Source organism: Electrona antarctica (genome assembly GCF_951216825.1).
Source record: "Electrona antarctica genome assembly, chromosome: 14".
NCBI lineage: Eukaryota > Metazoa > Chordata > Actinopteri > Myctophiformes > Myctophidae > Electrona > Electrona antarctica.
The window spans coordinates 35,633,275-35,651,131 of NC_136795.1; the positions used below are offsets into that span (position 1 = coordinate 35,633,275).

The 17,857-nt window shown below is 41.4% G+C and overlaps 1 protein-coding gene across 1 annotated transcript; it reads left to right on the forward strand.

The window, feature by feature from the left end:
* Positions 1 to 2,397: 2,397 nt before the first annotated feature.
* On the forward strand, positions 2,398 to 15,795 carry ppp1caa (protein phosphatase 1, catalytic subunit, alpha isozyme a). The gene is made up of 8 exons (XM_079519822.1): positions 2,398 to 2,626; positions 2,888 to 2,997; positions 10,685 to 10,816; positions 11,197 to 11,427; positions 11,541 to 11,645; positions 11,845 to 12,068; positions 14,538 to 14,672; positions 15,339 to 15,795. Exons 2-8 carry the CDS (start codon positions 2,943 to 2,945, stop codon positions 15,453 to 15,455), a joined length of 999 nt encoding a protein of 332 aa, XP_079375948.1. The 5' UTR covers positions 2,398 to 2,626; positions 2,888 to 2,942; the 3' UTR covers positions 15,456 to 15,795.
* The last annotated feature ends 2,062 nt before the right edge of the window (positions 15,796 to 17,857 follow it).

The window sequence follows — 17,857 nt, forward strand, 5'->3', positions numbered from 1 at the left end:
CATTTAAACTCTAGACGGGCCTGCCCCAAAGTTATTAGTGCAGACGCGCCCAGCAGCCGGCGAGAACTAGAGTTCTCAACAGGCCGAAAATTCAGACCCAGCCCTACCTGGGCCCTCATCAAACCCTGTACACTCAAGACACTGCCCCCGCTGCCACCCTTAGATCTCCATATATGGAGCTGACCTGTTCTGACATTCCATATGTTGATCTCACCTCATCAAACCCTATACACTCAAGACACGCTCCATATATGGCCAGTACAGAATTTATTCCATATGTTGATCTGACCCCCCATTCCAAAGCGCCAAGTAGATCATTTGTTTTAGTTTTTTTTTTTTTTTTTTTTTTTTTTTTTACAATTTGTCATGTGATGTCTGTCATAGTATGGATGGAGTATACATTTGCTAAAGTCATGCAGCCTGTGCAGTGCAGCACAACACTTTATAGCAATAACAGTTATGCCTTTTGTGTCATGTAATACATGTTTTGGGATGTGTTAGTAATAGTACAAATTACAAAACAACCGGTATTCAAATCTTTGCCAAAACATTCTGTTAATTCCAAACCCTTTACAGGCATGGAAAACAGTTTTTCTCATTTCAAACTTTTCCCAGGCCGTGGGAACCCTGGCTAGTACATGCAGGCAGACGCACGCACACCGAGAGAGAGAGAGAGAGAGAGAGAGAGAGAGAGAGAGAAGCACCCCAGGGGCAATTCTAGGAGCAGAACTTTAGGGGGGTGTCTAACATCGCCACCAGACTTTCCACGGAGCCTCAGAGTCTGCCCCTAATGACAATGTCATGCATTGCAAACAGTACATACACTACAGTGCCTTGCAAGTGTTTACTCCCTGATAAACATTGAAGGCAGTGTATGCATAATCTAGTGTAACAAATCTAACTGTGTCAGTGTGTCACACTATATATTTTTAACTGAACAGACAACTAACACCCCTCCACACGTACGCACGCACGCACACGCGCGGCCACGCGCACGCACGCACAGGTTTATGACGCCACTTTGAGAACCACTGTCATATAGTAAGTAAGTAGCCTTGCCGAGCCATGAGGCCCATAGGGCAGGAGCCTATCTCCTGTTTCTGTAGCGTGAGGCAGCTTGATGTACAAGTACACCCCCTGGACATGACGCTAGTATGTCACAGGGACTTACCCCCAATCCAACCCTTGGTGTCCAGCAGGGAGGCACTGGGTCCCATTTTTAGAGTCTTTGGTATGACCCGGCCGGGGATTGAACCCCAACCTCCCAGTCTCAGGGCGGACACTCTAACCACAAGGCCACTGAGCTGTCTACTGTCATATAGAACAGTACATTATATTATAACACTAATACTTTTAATGAATTAGCCTACTAAGTAACATGAGTTTTATACTACTAATGTATTTTAAAGAATGCCATTTGCAAAAGTATTCCACCCCTTTCACTTTGGAAAAACTCAACTGAATTTAATTAGGTTATACATCCAGGAGCCTGTCAGTAGTCAAGGGGAACTATCAGATCAACGCGTTTACATCAGCGAGGAGCCCATACCAACTGTGGAAGAGAAGCCAATCAAGAGCCTCGGACATTGGTACGATGCAACCCTCAGGGACACAGTCCAAGTGGAACAGCTCAGACAGGATACCAACTCAGAGCATCTACAATCTACAAGACCATTCTCCCTGGCAGGCTGAATGTTTGGTGTCTTCAGTTGAGTTTGGTCACCTACCTCGATCCTCGGCTGATGTGGCCTCTGACCATCTATAGGTGCTGATGTCAAAGGTTGACAAGCTGAGAGGTTGGTCAGTTCCTTTGCCATGCAGGAAATGGCTAGATCGTATGGGAAAGGTATCCTGGCACTTCCTCTGCCCAGCCTATCGCAAAAACAGGGTTTGTTCCAACGCTGACAATGTCTGTAAATATACCACAAAACCATTTTTATGGTAAAGCATATCCCCACAGGCCCACAATATAACTGTTTAGTCACAGTAACATACCCAAATGTATCTGTCAGAACATTCAGCAATTTTATTTCCATATCAACTTTAGATATGCTGACATGCTTTAGAACAACAACTACTACTACTACTACTATTACTATTACTACTACGAACATTAAAGGTGTATTTCGCCGCCACCTACCTACTGTACCAAAAACCGGAGTTTGTAAACATCATATATATTCATATTAAACGCATAGAGCTGATTACACCTGTTTTATTGTGCAATTCGAACTTTGAACACTTGGTGTCACTCTTTTGGGGCATTTGACCAGGCATTGATGTCATCGTGAAACGACCGGGGGCTGGGCAGCGCTACTGTAAAGACCGATGCGGTGCCTATCCAATCCGGTGCGAGAGTTGGGCTTTAAAATTGTACAGTGAGCCAATCACGATGTAGTAAAATCCAAAGAACTGGCCGTGTATCAACCTCTTTTCAAGAGTCTGAAAAAACACGGCCCTTGCCCCTTTTAAAGTTCCGTGCTGCTGCTGCTGGCCTGGGGGAAGATAAGGGAAGGGGCCTGACTTGCGGAGGGAAACGGACTACATTGAAACTAGAAACGAAAACAAACACACCCTCAGCATCGTGATCTACACTCGGAGGCATCGTTGTTCAGTCGAGGACAAGGTCTGGTGCTGTTTAATGTGGCTATATATAATTTTTGCTAATAACGCTGGCTAACTTGCTAAGCTAGTTTAGCCGTGTTGCTAACCCATTTCCTAGTTGCTAGTTAGCTTAGCTTCCACCGTCAGCTCTGAGTGATTGCTCAAGTCAGCTAACATAGCTCTACTGTGAGATGTGCTCACTACACTAGCTATAGGCCAGGGAATGCTGTGAATAACCGACTGAATGTCCGTCTTTTGTTCGCTTCTGTTCTTACAATCGAAGGTGCTGCATGACATAAAGGTGCTGACTGACTGAGAACGTCAAAAAAATAAAGAAAATGGCGGAGCCGGACAAATTAAACATCGACTCCATAATTCAGCGTCTCTTGGAAGGTGAGAAGGACTCGCATTTTAAACGCTCACTGTACAAAGCTATGTAAATAATGTACCAATCTTCATGGTGGTTTGGTTAATTGTTTTGGTGTGTATTTCCTATTTCCTGGAACATTTGGTAAGTCAACGCTAGTCAGCTGAGTTGCATACAGTAGTGCTAGCCAAGCTCTCACACACTTTGAACGAGCGTTATTGTTGGTTCTTGCGGACAAAAATGGCTCAAGTTTGTGATACTACTTTGGGGGGAATCCAATCCATTTGGCTGTTTATAGATCTTAATTGATGGTATGCATTATTTGGTTGAGATGCTGAGAAATGTGCACAGTACACGCAGTGAAGTAGCATGTGTTGGCCTGGCTTACACCCCCTTGATGATGGAATACTAGTTTAACTATACTTTCCAGCCTGCTGATTTCTAAGACCATGGCCTGCAATGATACAGAACTATTTGCAATTATGCAACAATTCATTTAAATGTAGTTCATTTTTGTATTTTTAGTTTTTTACACTCATACACTCATATTTCAACTAATCCAAAAGGTGCCTTTGATGTCAGAACAATGTAGCAGCATGGTGTTAAGTTAATCTTTGTTCATTATCTGTTTTGAATTATTTACATCTAAATAAATATATTATATTATTACAGTCTGTTTTCTACAGCCATAGCTTTATCTCTCCAAATCTAAAGTCTATTATATGCCCTATTTGTGCTAAATGTGAATAGTTAGACGGGCAGTAGAGCCATGAGTTTAATGGGAAAGGATGCTTTCACTGGGTGCCTGTTTGGTTTAAATGGAATATTTGTAATTACCTATTGGTTCACTCTAGATTTTATCAAGAAAAACAGTCATATTTTTGTTACTCCTGTGTCACTAGTTGGAAAAGCATAGTTGTCATTTACACATGTCAAAACACATTTATGTTATCATTCAGTTCAGAGGCTAAATAATGTTTTTGTTTTTACTATTCTTGTGAATCATAGGGTTCATTTAGACTGACATTAACAGATGGTGAGCAGGATTTGCTTTAAAATTCCCAATCAGAAAATTCCTAACTATAATGTCAAATGTCTAAACTGCCTGCTGTGAGACATGTATTCATCATGGTTGTAGTTGGTGTATGAAAATACTGGTCTCACTGTTTTCCCTATCTTAAGATCCACATGATGATGGTTGTATAATGGGTTATCACAGAGAAGCATGACTATATAGTTCATATAATCACAGGAACAAGGTTGTGAGCTGTGACTTGGTTTAATATCCTATCCTTGCAGCGCAGGTGCATAGCACATTGGCACTGCATCCATTCTTGTCTATGACTGATAGGTTACCGTAGATATTAATATATGTTTATTGTTTACCTGTGATTCATAAGAACGTTACTAACTCGGATGGACTTGATGACTCTTTTCTTTGGCAATTATGTCATTTATTACATCTGTATTGCCTGTGGTCGTTCTCATGGAAAGTTAGGTACGGTTGTTGGGTGTTCTGTTTTTAAATGTGTGTGGGACAGGGTAACGTCTATCTTGAATACATTTGGCTAATACCTTGTATTTATTTGTTTTACATTCCTAAATATAGACACTGTCCTATTAGTTAAAGTTGTGCTGGTGTAAGTGATTTTGATTATTCACAAATGTGTGTACAGCTTGAACCCCCTGGGAGTTTGACTTTGACTGTGGGCCCCAGCAGCTGCAGGACTGTGTTTTGTACACAGATTTACTTGGGCCGTGATAAGGTTGTCTGCCAAACCCAGGAGAAAACAAACCGGCCCGATATAATGGCAGTATTTATATCCTATTATGTAACCTAGCTGACCCTTTTTTTTTTGTTGCCAGTTTCAGATTGTGGCTTCAGTGGTTGGAATATCTCAATACAGATGTAATGTTCATATATTATTAATACAACCTGTCTACTTCTGAGCAAACATTTATTGAGCAAGGAATAACAATCTTTTGATGTAACATTATGTAGTGACAAAATTCATTATCGCCTTCACAGCTCAGCAAACCCACCTGCCTGTGTTTGCAGATCAAACCAATTAAATGTGTTTGGATAGTGAGAGGTTTCAGTTAGATTAGCCATTAGAAGGTCTTTATGAACCTGTCTGTCTTGCCAGTAGTATGTCTGGGGAGCATGACATCACATAATCCTGCCCACCACGGCACCCAGCACGGGGCAGGGAGATGGGCACTAAAACAAACTGTTGATTCTGCTGCTCCCTACTCCCCTCCAATGGCTTTGCTATTGTGCTGGCCCAACTTTTTCTTTTCTAGCCCGTGCTCAACACAGCGGAAAGCCTTTTGTCCGTGGCCCCCAGCCTCTCTCCCACACCCCAATCTAACTAAGCTCACGGTTGCCCATCGGCTATGTGGCTAACTTTGGAATAAGCTCTGTGATGGCTTAGCTGGTCATAATCCAGGTTTAAAGTGACGAGCACCGCTACAGTATTTATACCTACTTCTCACTGTTACGGGCAATGTTTGTAGTTGGTGCCTTGAGATGGAGGCTACTTTATGTTTTCTCTTCACACCCATTGGTGGTTTCTACTTAACATTAACCCTTAAATGTGTATAGATTCAATTCACAAGTTTGTACTTGCTGTTCTAATAATCATCCCACTTGGCTATGCTTGCTTGGCATTTCAAGCTGTTAGCTTGTGGCTGTGTATTTCAGTGTTTAATAGCAACAACGGCTCAATCAATCACACCCATATAATGTTTGTTATAGAAAGCTTCACTTGCAGCCAGCAAGGTAATGTCACCGGAAAAATGTGATACTATTCCTTTACCAACATATATGAAGTAATCTTATGTGATCCCCTCGTACAGCTTCTGTGCTGCTCATGTATCCTGTTGAACATGTAGGAAAGATGATTGGTTCTAATGGTACAAACAACCCAGGTTCCAAATTCCATCAATTCTTGCACAGGCACACCTACATTAAGGGGTGTCAATTGGGGTCCCAGGGGATGGCAATAGGGAATGCAAGGCTGACATCACGGTAGGCTGTCACGTCTACCGGCGCCATTGTGATGGCCTACAAGTCCTACATATTAGATGTGCATCAAGTGTATAAAGTTGGTGTTTGAGTGTTTAATGCACAGTGCTGGAGCTCTTTCAGTTCGCCAAAATGGGATTTATTAAGCCTACTTGAGTAGCCTACTGTTTTGTGAAATACAACAAGTAGGCTTCTCACCATAAACAAGGTCAGAATAAAGGATAGGAAGATAAAATAGATAATGGACTAACACGCATTCATCTCACTGCCGCCTGAGTGTGACTCTCGCGCTATATTATGGATATATAACTATTCTCTCTCTCTCTCATATATCTCACACACGTTATACATTTGCGTCTGTGAGTAGATCGTGCGACCCGTTTCCTACCTGCTGCTCCATCTTTCTGTCAGTCAAACCACCACCTCGGTCATTTAATTATTTAATATCTCCGACCGACGGCGACAGTCAAAGAGAGTCAAGCTCGGCTATAGGTGGCTAACCACAACAAACTAGCCTGCAACATCAAACCTCTATTTATTTACTGCAGAGAGAACACATGTTTGCAGTTTGCCTGATGATCACTTGTCAGTTGTCACTCTTGTGGTGTTTCCCCATCTCCCTTCTTCCATAACCCATAGACCTCAAAATGTATTTTTGTGTATGTTCTCCCCCCCCTGATTAATCAGATATATATTGTTTTACAGTCTATGATTTTAGTCTACGCCCATCCATCCACATGTGAAACTGAAACACATGTAGACACGTTTTCTAGTGTGCAACCATACTTTCATATTTTTTTTTTTTAACCTGGTGTCCCTATTTTGGGAAACATTTATTTTCTCCCACCAAACCAGCGTCTGCAGCCGTAAGTGTAGATCTGTTGTCGAAAGATTGAATGGGCACCCTGCAGTGTGCAGTAGTTATCTTTTATAATTTCTCAAATGATTTAAGCATGCACGACACGTGTGTTTGTTGTTGAAAAACACCATCCAGCCATAGGCTATTTTTAGCCCCATAGTAGCCATCTGTCGGTGTCAGCTCTCAGGTGCATTCAGCAACTTCTTTTCACACCATCCAAAAGACTGATCTCCCGACTTCATTCTACTGCCAGTCTGTATGGTGGTTAAGTGTGGTCCCCTTGTTTCTTAAATGATGCCTGTGCCTACATTGCACAGCTAGCCATCAAAATGTCTAATAATCTAATCTATGCTGTTGCATACTTAGTTGCCTCAAGCAATGATGTTGAGCACTATCCTCGATTGTGGTAAAACTCACAATCAAAGGATGGGATGCATGCTATTTTTTTACTCTATAACGACAAATCCGTGTTGAAATCATATTAAAACAGCCACTCTGTGCCAGCATTTCATCTATGTGTAGTCTATGTTGAGTGTGTGCAGTCATGTCAGTTTCTCGACCATCAAAACAAGCTGAAACACATTTCCACGTTCATAACATGCCTGAAAAACAGTGCCGCGTTGCCAGCGATTCACTGAATTATTTTTATCCATCCGGGGTGAATGCACCTTAAAATGACTCAGCACCACCATCAGGAAACAAATGGTCAATACATTCAAATATAGCACAATCATATTTGTCAAACCACAAAATATTCGGGGCCTACTTAATTTCCCTGTGACCCACTTGAGAGATCACCTGTGGGTCCAACGGCTCACTAAATTTAAAACGGTCAAACAACAATTTTGCCTTTGTAAATGACGTAAAGTGTCATTACTCAAAAATACTATGATATCGTTTATCATGTATATCATATCACTGACAACACAACTTTTCACCATCTTAGCCTCAGTTTTTATTAAAGCTTGCCTGATTTTTTTCCATAGAAGGTAAAGAGAAATTTGTCCAAATGAGTGTGAAAAGTCTCACAAAACCTGTCATGCTACGTATGGAAATGCAGTTTTTCTCCCTATAATCTTTTAAGGCCTGGTGGTATGTAAGCTAACATTTACTAACTACTAGTAATCCCAACTAGAAAAGCGTGCTCCTTGGCACCCAGGACTGTCAGTTGTCGGGTGCAAGGGTGTGGATTCAGTGTCTAGCAGTGCACAGATGATAGGGCGTAGCCGACAAGAGTTTGACGTTCATAATATCGTAGAATAAAATGGGATGCTGGCCATGCAAGATTGTCCATGGATTTGTTTTGTAATTTGATGTCAACAGTGTGCGGTGGACGCATGGTGGATGAGTTTAATGTGTCTTTTCTTATGTGTCTGAGACGCAGGTCTATCGGCACCACCATCTCGATTCTTCTCACTTGAGCTCAATGGGCTCTATGCATGCCATTTTGGAAAGAACTTGGGGGGCCCTACTTCCCTAACAGGTGTTATTTTTGATGCTAATGATGACGGCTCTGTTCCATTCTGGTCAGAGTCGGTGTGCTGCTATTGTGCGCGTTTGCTCACTGGAAACACTCTGCTACACCAGTGGGTCTCAAAGTGTCCTTGAGTGTGTTCCAAATGGCCCTGTACAGTTCTGTAACTCAAGAGTTATGGGTCTCCTTGAAATGAAGAATAATTGAGATTTACACTAAATGGAACAGACTCGAGCCTTAATTAGTATCATCGGTAAAACCTGTGAAGGAAGTAGGGAAGCAGTTGGAAATGGGAAGAGTTATTCTGTGTGCATATAGCCCATATTTGGTTCCAAAGTGAACACTGGAATTACAGGATGGTGTTTTCACAATTGTCTTTTCGCATGGGGAGTGACACAGCAAGTGACGTTGCACTGTGCTCCTTATGTCAATAGACCTTGTGTATCAAAAGGGGATCTGTGGCCTAGTCGCCCTAGTGTATCAAAAGGGGAATCTGTGGCCTAATGCATAAATCAAACTATGGGTCCTTGAAGTTTAAAGAGTTGAGAATTACTGCTAATGCCTTCATTAGACATTTATTTGTGTTGCAGCTGGGAGTCCCTCTCGCACTGGGAGCCCTTTCCGTAGAGGTAGTTACAAAGATTTGCTGTGTTGCCGTCCAACGAGCAAATCTTATCTTTCCAAATAATGCTTAAATCATTTCATAATGTTTTTACCCAAAAAACAGAATCTAAATCAGTTTCAAATTACAGACGAATAGTTTTTAGGGACCAACTTGTTTCTCGTCTTATGTTGTCATTCATCCATTGCTGCTACACTGCCAGTGCCAAAAAAAGGGAGAGGAACTTTGGAAGTGTGATCAAAAAGAACAGATCCACAAGCTAACGTGAGGCATTACCTTCTTGGTCGTTGCACTTCTGTATAAGGAATTGCAACTGATGGAATGTGCACTGTATCATGATGGTAACAATGTCTCTGTAAAGGCAGATTGTGGATAGCACTGTCCCAATTTAATAGTACAAAACCTAACTCCACTTGAGCTGGATGTTTTTTCATTTCCTCAAAGGAACATTTGGGAGTTAGGTGGTTTCTTCCAGACAGCAGAGATATAATATAAAATTGCTTTTCTTTTTAGATGATCATGGCATTACTGTTTGTTGTGCATAATCAAATTATTTTCCATGTTAAATGTTCATAGTACATGTTCCAAAATAGTGGAAATGGCAGATCTTCAATCTCATGACGTGGCTAATTCCACACTGGTGTAAGAATTAATTAATTGATACATGGCAGTGAATGTTAATTGTCAAGTAAACTGTCATGATTGTGACGGTCCTAATTATTTAGACATTAATCGTTAACGATCTAATGTAATCATATTGCACACTCCTAGTAAGTGACTGTCAACTCAGTAAATGGTTCCTTTTTCTAATTCCTTTTGAATGGAGGCAAACAACTATGGTACACTTACACTTAAGGTTGTTTCATACACACCAGGTGCATACTTATACAAATGGAATAATCAGCTGCTTTATTGCAATCTACTTCTGCCATTGCCTGCTCTTTTCTCAAAGTTCTCATTTCACTTTCCCACAATTATCTACCAGACAAAAACAAAATGGGCTGCTTGTCAAAATCCTTGCCAACATGCATGCATGGATGGTTTCCTTTTGATAGCTGAAACTGTGTGAAAACCATTTGAGTTGACAAACCTGCTACATTCCACTACTCTTATCTGACAACAGCAGTGGAGCTACTGACATAACAGCAGCAGCTGAGCTTAGTTTTTACTTTTACTAGTTTATACATTTTCTGATTTGGTTTAATCAGTAAGTTTTTTTTTTTTTTTTCATGGTCTGGAATTGTTTTTATTTATTAAACTGATAATGCAGCTCAGCTCATGGCATTCCAACTCTGCTTCTTCTTTGTAAAGATTATCATCTTTGATATACAAATGCTTACTGGCTTCTTTCAAATTGTGAGCCTTTTGCAGGCTCTTTGCTATAGTTACATCAGCAAAACCATATAGTTACATCAGCAAAACCAATCGAGTGGGGTTGTCTGTGTGGGCTTCTCTTAGACTGGGTTTGATCAGCTTCACAAGCAGCCAGACCTTGCACTCATTGATTTAACCACAGACTAGTTGCATCTGACTTTCTGAGATCACACTATCTAACTCGCGCCTGCATGCAACTGCAAATTCATCATCACTTTGTGGTTAAAGTTCTACACATCTACGTAACCCGTTGAGGCCCCTTTTGTTTACTTCAAATTCTGTGTGTGTGAGACAGTGTTCGGACTGAGCATGGGTCCACTTCTAATCACTGCTCTGTCTCTTTGTCCTGCTTCCAGTTAAGGGTTCTCGGCCAGGGAAGAACGTCCAGCTGTCAGAGAATGAGATCCGTGGCCTTTGCCTCAAGTCTCGTGAAATCTTCCTCAGCCAGCCGATCCTGCTTGAACTAGAGGCTCCTCTTAAAATCTGTGGTGAGTTGTAATGAACTGGGGTCAATGACTGGAAAATAACGAGAGCCACCAGGATGTGCTACATTCACTGGCCTAGAGAATCTGCAGCCTTCATTTCCATTGCCCTACCTGTCACCCTGACGGCATTCCTACTCTCTGTCTCAGAGTAAGAATGCCAGGAGTAGAATGAATGTGTATTAGACTGTGTTGCCCTTTAACAATAGCCGCAATAAAGTTGAAATGAGAACCTAGCCAGAGCTTCAAGTTTTGCAACATACAGTATTTTGACTGTATTCATTGACAGCTCTGTCTATGGTCTGGTAGCCTGTATGCCACTTCTATACTCCATGTTGTTGTCAAGACATGGGGTTCAAATTTTACTTCTCTGCTGCCCCCTACAGGTGATGTCCATGGTCAGTACTATGATCTCCTGCGATTGTTTGAATATGGAGGCTTCCCTCCAGAAAGCAATTACCTGTTCTTGGGTGACTATGTGGACAGGGGGAAGCAGTCCCTGGAGACAATCTGCCTGCTGCTTGCCTACAAAGTCAAATATCCAGAGAACTTCTTTCTGCTGCGCGGCAACCACGAATGCGCCTCTATAAACCGTATCTATGGCTTTTATGATGAGTGTAAGTGTAACACAAACCCTTGTCTATGGCAAACATGCTTTTCCCATTTATTGGTGTCATGCCATAATTGTTGGACGCAGGCCAGTACTCATCTTGTCCCCACCTGTTATTAGGCAAGCGACGGTATAACATCAAGCTGTGGAAGACCTTCACAGACTGCTTCAATTGTTTACCTGTGGCTGCCATTGTAGATGAGAAGATCTTCTGCTGCCATGGAGGTAGGCCTGTACAGCGTACATATTTAATATAAGACTTTTTACCACAAGTAGGGGTCTTGTTTTCTTTTGCCTTCATTATCGTTTTTTAAACCCTGCAGCATTTTGCGTTCCAAATAAAATATATTAAAACATGTTATGGTTCTAAAATTCTATTCTCAGAATTTGATTGTGATTTGTCATGTCCACATATTCCTTACAGGCCTCTCACCTGATCTCCAGTCTATGGAGCAGGTACGCAGGGTGATGCGCCCCACAGACGTGCCTGACCAGGGCTTGTTGTGTGACCTGCTGTGGGCTGACCCCGACAAAGATGTCCTGGGCTGGGGAGAGAATGACCGTGGGGTGTCCTTCACATTTGGGGCGGATGTTGTCGCCAAATTTTTGCACAAGCATGACATGGACCTTATATGTAGGGCACATCAGGTAAATGAAACTAGACAGTCTGAAAGCAATGTTGAACTTTCGGTAAACTGTGGGTCATATCTGTTGCTTTTGAGGAGCCGGTAATACGATTTCATTGACTGTAAGAGCATGCCGAAATGGGTTTAAAAATCACACTTGGCACATAATGAACATGAAGTAATCGGATGCTGACAGTATGTGGGAAATGAGCCTTGGTGCTTTTAACCTGTATTTTGCCTACTGCAACCAATAGACTACCAAAGGCCTGACATCACGTGCTCATGCTCTGGTTTGCGGAAGTATATTCTCTATGGAGAATAACATTGGGTCATCTTAGAATCGTCTCTAATAGAGCGCCGAAGTCCTGACATCACTTGCTCGTCCTCTCGATTCCCCTGGTTCACGGAAGTAATTTCTCTATGGAGAATAACATGGGGCCCTCTTAACCCCCTTATGGCTATTGACGTAATGAATAAAAAAAAGCCATCATAACCGTTGACGTAAACGTTTTATTCCTTATAATCTTAATGTAGCAAAATGTAGCAACTGTTGGCTGGTTTGGCTAATGCCCGATGTAATCTACCTAAAACCGCAATATTTGGGGCTTGATTAGAGCTTAATTTGACTTAGTTATTAAAATAAACGATGATGGCTTAGAGTCCCGGACATCTGACTGTAACACTGAAGGAAACTAGCGCATGTTCCGTAGAACCGGAAATTACATTGCCAGATTCGCTCTATTTGGTCAAAATCGGCATAATGGTTAATAAAGTTACCGCCACCATAAGGACTGGGTATAATACTATAGGATTACAGAGTAGATATAGTGTGTATGTCACAGATTTTTCTATTGGCATTAAAATGATGAATTAAACATTAATAGTGCAGTTAGATGGCACAATCCACTGTTAATTAGGGTGGCCATAAGCGGGTTAAAATCGTTTCATATAAGCGTTGTGGTCCAAAAATAAACAAGCTGTCTCTCCGTTATTGTCAGGGAGGTGTGTGTCTGTATCGTTTGCGACAGTCAGTCACTCATATTTGATACAATCTGAAAATGTAACTAATTCAGTAGCGGTAACGATAGCATTTTCTCAGTCAGTTGATTCTTCATATCCATATGAGTGAAGCGGTCTGGATGACATGTTATTTTTCAAACACAGTTCTTATATGAGGCGATCTAAAATCCCCCTATGGGGATTACAATGCAAATAAAAAGTACACGAACCAGTGGATTTGCGCCCTCTACCGATATTGACGTCATACTTCAATGCTCTATAAGCCTTGTGGTCCAAAAATAACTGTCTCTGCAATATTGTTGGGGAGGTGTCACTGTATCTTTTACGACAGTCACTCATATCTGATCTGTTTCTAGTGATAATTTAACAAATTCTGCTGTTATTGTTTTGAGCTTCCTACCCCAGGTGCACACAGGTAACCGGGGGTACAGGGGGTCCTGGGGGATTCTTGTCTCCCAATAGGATCATACTCTAACAGACCTCCAGGCTATTAAGGCCTAAGGGGCCTGTTTTTTCCGAGGGACAGACCTTCATTTTCCCGTACACCTGCTGGCCTGAGTCCTAATGTTTAATGGTTTTTCCCCAGAAAGGGGAGAGTGCAACAGCTTAGGAACTTGGGGCCCTTGTCTCCAGTGGGATCCTATGGGGAGACACGGAGCCCCCATGTACCCCCAGGTCAATAGCAACAGCAGGATAAGCTGTTTGGCACTGGCAGAGATTTGTCATGGGCGCAACCCACATACTCCGCTGCGCTGCTCATCCCACAAATGCATGTTCCTTACTAATGGGGCACCATTTTAAAGGGAAATATTCAGGATTTCCAACAGTGTAAAGGTTATTGCCAAGAGGCATTGTTTCAACAGACATAATCTACCGAACACAAATTTCGGATGGTTGCAGAGGACTTGCATAGATAGAATCCCGAGGCACTCTGCTCAACAACATATGATGGTATCCGGAGAACTCGCCAGTTTACCAACTCGCTGCAGTGAAGATTCTTCATCGTTATGCTAAGATGCTGTCTTCATCAGTGTAGAATGTCAAACCCACAGATTAATTTCCAAAGTGATCAAATTATTTTGTGCAATTAAATGGTCAGCTATTCAATGATAAAAAGTTGAGTATGTGAATACTAATGATAGTAGACCTACCAATTCAGGATATTGTTTACTAATGAATTGCATTGTTTCTGTACTTTGGTGTTTAAACTTTAGCATTCCCACATCTAGTGTAAACTCTAAACAACTATCCTCTCTCTCTCAATGCAATTTAAATAAAGGTGAAGTAAAACTAAAATGCACGAAACGAGTGCGAGTAAGTAAACTGGCGAGTTCTCCGGTATCCCATATGGGGTACTTACTGATCTACCCTAGCTGAACAAAGTTCATCGTTGGTTGTATGCTGCAGTCTTTAGTCTGCGTTCCTCCTCATATCACATGTAATTTACTGCCATGTAATCTTTGTCCTGAAGGTGGTAGAAGATGGATACGAGTTCTTCGCCAAGAGGCAACTTGTTACGCTATTCTCGGCCCCCAACTACTGTGGAGAATTTGACAATGCCGGTGCCATGATGAGTGTGGATGAGACACTCATGTGCTCCTTCCAGGTGGGTAGACACTAGACATGGCTTTTCAGCCTACTGTCTCTTTAAACCTTTGTTTTTAGCTGCCTAGGTTTAAGCATTTCCTGCCCCTTTTTTTTTTGCCCGATGAGTGATTCATCATAAAGCCTGTCAGGGTTCCTGAATGTCCTAGAAAAAAATCTGAGAATACCTTTTCATAGTTTGTTTTGTTTTCTAGGCCTCAATGTTTTAAATACTGTCAGTCTCAAGTAATAAAAAGAAACGCTCTTTTAGAATCTACCTAGTCACACTGACCTGAATTATCATGTTTATTTTCTCTGGTGAAATTGGTCTCTTGAAGGGCAACATCAGTGACTTTTAACCTGAAGCACAGGCTAAAATAAATTCTGCCAGCGCAGTGAGAGTGTGAATTAATGTCCTCACAATTGAACCAAAATGGCAGTCGGCCATTACTGTCCATTACCATTAAAAGTAGATTTTAATTTAACTGTCTGAAACATGCAGTCACCTTATCTTTAACTGTGTAAAGGCCTATTCATAGTCCAGTTTTTGGTGAAGAGTTGACCACCGTGTGGTTAATAAACACAGATGTGTTGTGTGGCGTCATGTAGTTTTCAATGGTCACCTCTTCACCGAAAACTGGACTATGAATGGGCTTTAAGAAAAACGCATCTCTGTCCCGTCTGCCAGATTCTCAAGCCAGCAGATAAGAAGTTATATTCTTATGGTGGCGGAGGTGGAATGGGATCCGGGAGACCAGTCACCCCACCTCGAAATTCAGCCAAGGGCGCCAAGGCCAAGAAATAACAGCCGCTGCTGGATCCTATTCCCAGAACCAGCCAGCCCTGTCGCTTCAACAACACTCTTCCTCTACCTCCCAACTTGTTTCTCCCTCTTCACCAAACAAAGCGACAAAGCAAACAGTATCCAGGGTTCAGTTCTGCTTTTTTGTTTTTCTCTAAAAACTATTTTTACTCGTTTGTGTGTCTGATTGTGTGCGTGTATGTGTATCTGTGAACGAGAGAATACAACAGTGATGGGAGTTTGTTGTATACAGTGTGTATGTTTTCTCCTGTACCCCCTGCTGTTACTCTGTCACTTTGTAGATTTAAATGAGTCCTAAGCCCTCAGTGATGTAAATGCTCACCTGGGGGATGGGTGGGTGGGGAGGGAAAGGGGGAGGAAGAGAGAAAGGATCCTTTACTGTTTATGTTAAGGTCCTGCACTGTTTAATGCTAAACACAAGCTTTTGTACATCCTGTTTGAGAGGTGTGTATGTGGGTGGGGTGGGCGAGAGGGAGGGTTTGGGGGGGGTTGGGTCGGGGTGAAGTTGCACAGTGAAATTGTAAAACCTGATTTATACTTGGTTGCATGACGGTGTCGTGCATCAAACATAGTAGATCTGCAAGCTCATAATGCATCTCTGCAAAGTCTTGAGCTTGTAGATCTGCTGTGTTTGGTGCTTGTCACAGTGACAGGCATGCAAGTGTAAATCAGGTGTAACAGCACATACTGTACCACACACTGAGAGCCCAGTTGGATTTGTGCAGATGGATTCTTAAACTAAATGGATTCACCTCAAGCTATAAACATTTTTCCCCCCTTTGAAAACCAAGAATTGAAAATACAATCATGGAAATGGAATGGTTTTTCTTTTCTGAAATTCCTTTTTTTTTTTTCTTTTTTTTTTGTAGATGCATAAAACAAAGGGTTTGAATTTTGCGTTTTTAGTCTTATCTGGAAGTCGAATAAAGAGAACCATTTATTTGAAATGTGCCACCCTACTGTCCACTGTGTGTTTACCATTGGCTTGTCATGTTCATGTATTCCTTTTCCACATTGTCTGCTCTTGTCTGAATATAATATTACATCAGGAAAAGCATTTCTTTTTTAAAGATCCGTTTAGCTAAATCTAGATTAAATGGGCACTGACCTCATTACAACTTTTAAAACTTATGTTGTATCATTCATATTTCTTTTATTTGGATAGGACTATGTTGAACGGGGGGTGGCAGATAGGAGGGATGACAATTGAATGAAAGTCTGAAATCTTGACATGGTCATTGAATCACAAGGGTGCCCCCCATCTGTACTTGTATTGGTGTCTGGCTTCAGTGTGCTGAAAGGACCCTTGAGTATAGGGACTGACAGTGTTGCCCTCCAGAGAGGGCAAGAACCAAAGTTTGCCTTTTGGTATTGTAAAATAAATTGGATGTCTCTTCAATGGGCGTACCTGAAAAGTTACTTTTTCCACGTTTTGAGAATGCAGATTTGCAGCCTTTAGAAGTTTGCAAAATGTATATGAATTGAAGCCATAGATTCTACCTTGGAGTGAAGTCAGTGTTTCTCCTCATTGAGCTACTGAGCAGTTAAATGAAAGTATAACATAATATTGTGCTTAAAATATGCTGTACATCCCCTAAAACAATAGATATTGGAAATGCACAATACAATTTACATGTGTAACAGCACAAACATTTACATTTTAAATGTATTTTGCTATTTTTATATCGTATGGCCTTTTCAGCTTTCCATATACTGTATCTGTATTCTGTACTAGTCTCGATTCAGACTGCATTCATTCTTCTCTCTGGCTAGCAGAACCTGTCCTACTCTGCCTCCTAACCTTGTGCACTGCTTTGGCAGCTTGGAAAATTGAGAAATCCTTGCCAAATGTGACTATAGTCAAGTCCAGCTCAATTTGGTATATGGACTAAGAATAAGACCATAAACTAAGTATGTGTAGATTAGGCTTAGTGCAGACCAAGAAAATAATTTATGGTCAACACTATTAAACAAATGGTATACATCTGCATCTCTTTGTCCTCTTCCAGATTGTTTGGTGGGATGACAAAACGATTGTAATCCAGCGAAAGTAAGCAGATTACTGGTGTGTGTGTGTATATGTATGTATGTATGTATGTGTGCATATATATACACGCACATACACAAAACACCACCATTGTCATCAGGTACCCCACAAATAGTATTTGATACAGGGTATTGTACAGAGTATGTTCTTAAAAGGTTGCTTGTGTGTGACATGAAACCCTTTTCCAATTCCATGTTTTACCCTTTTGGAGAGACAATTAAAATCAGAAGGATTAAAATTGTGTTTTATAATTGTTAAAAGGGCAATGATGCTTGTTGACTACAATATTTTCTTTCATTTCTAGTAGCCTCTAATACAGTATATAGGCCTATGTATA

Coding starts and splice junctions, on each gene's coding strand:
- ppp1caa (XM_079519822.1), top strand. CDS start 2,943: ATGGCGGAGCCGGACAAATTAAACATCGACTCCATAATTCAGCGTCTC. Junction 2,998..10,684: donor AATTCAGCGTCTCTTGGAAG/GTGAGAAGGACT, acceptor TCCTGCTTCCAG/TTAAGGGTTCTCGGCCAGGG. Junction 10,817..11,196: donor GGCTCCTCTTAAAATCTGTG/GTGAGTTGTAAT, acceptor TGCCCCCTACAG/GTGATGTCCATGGTCAGTAC.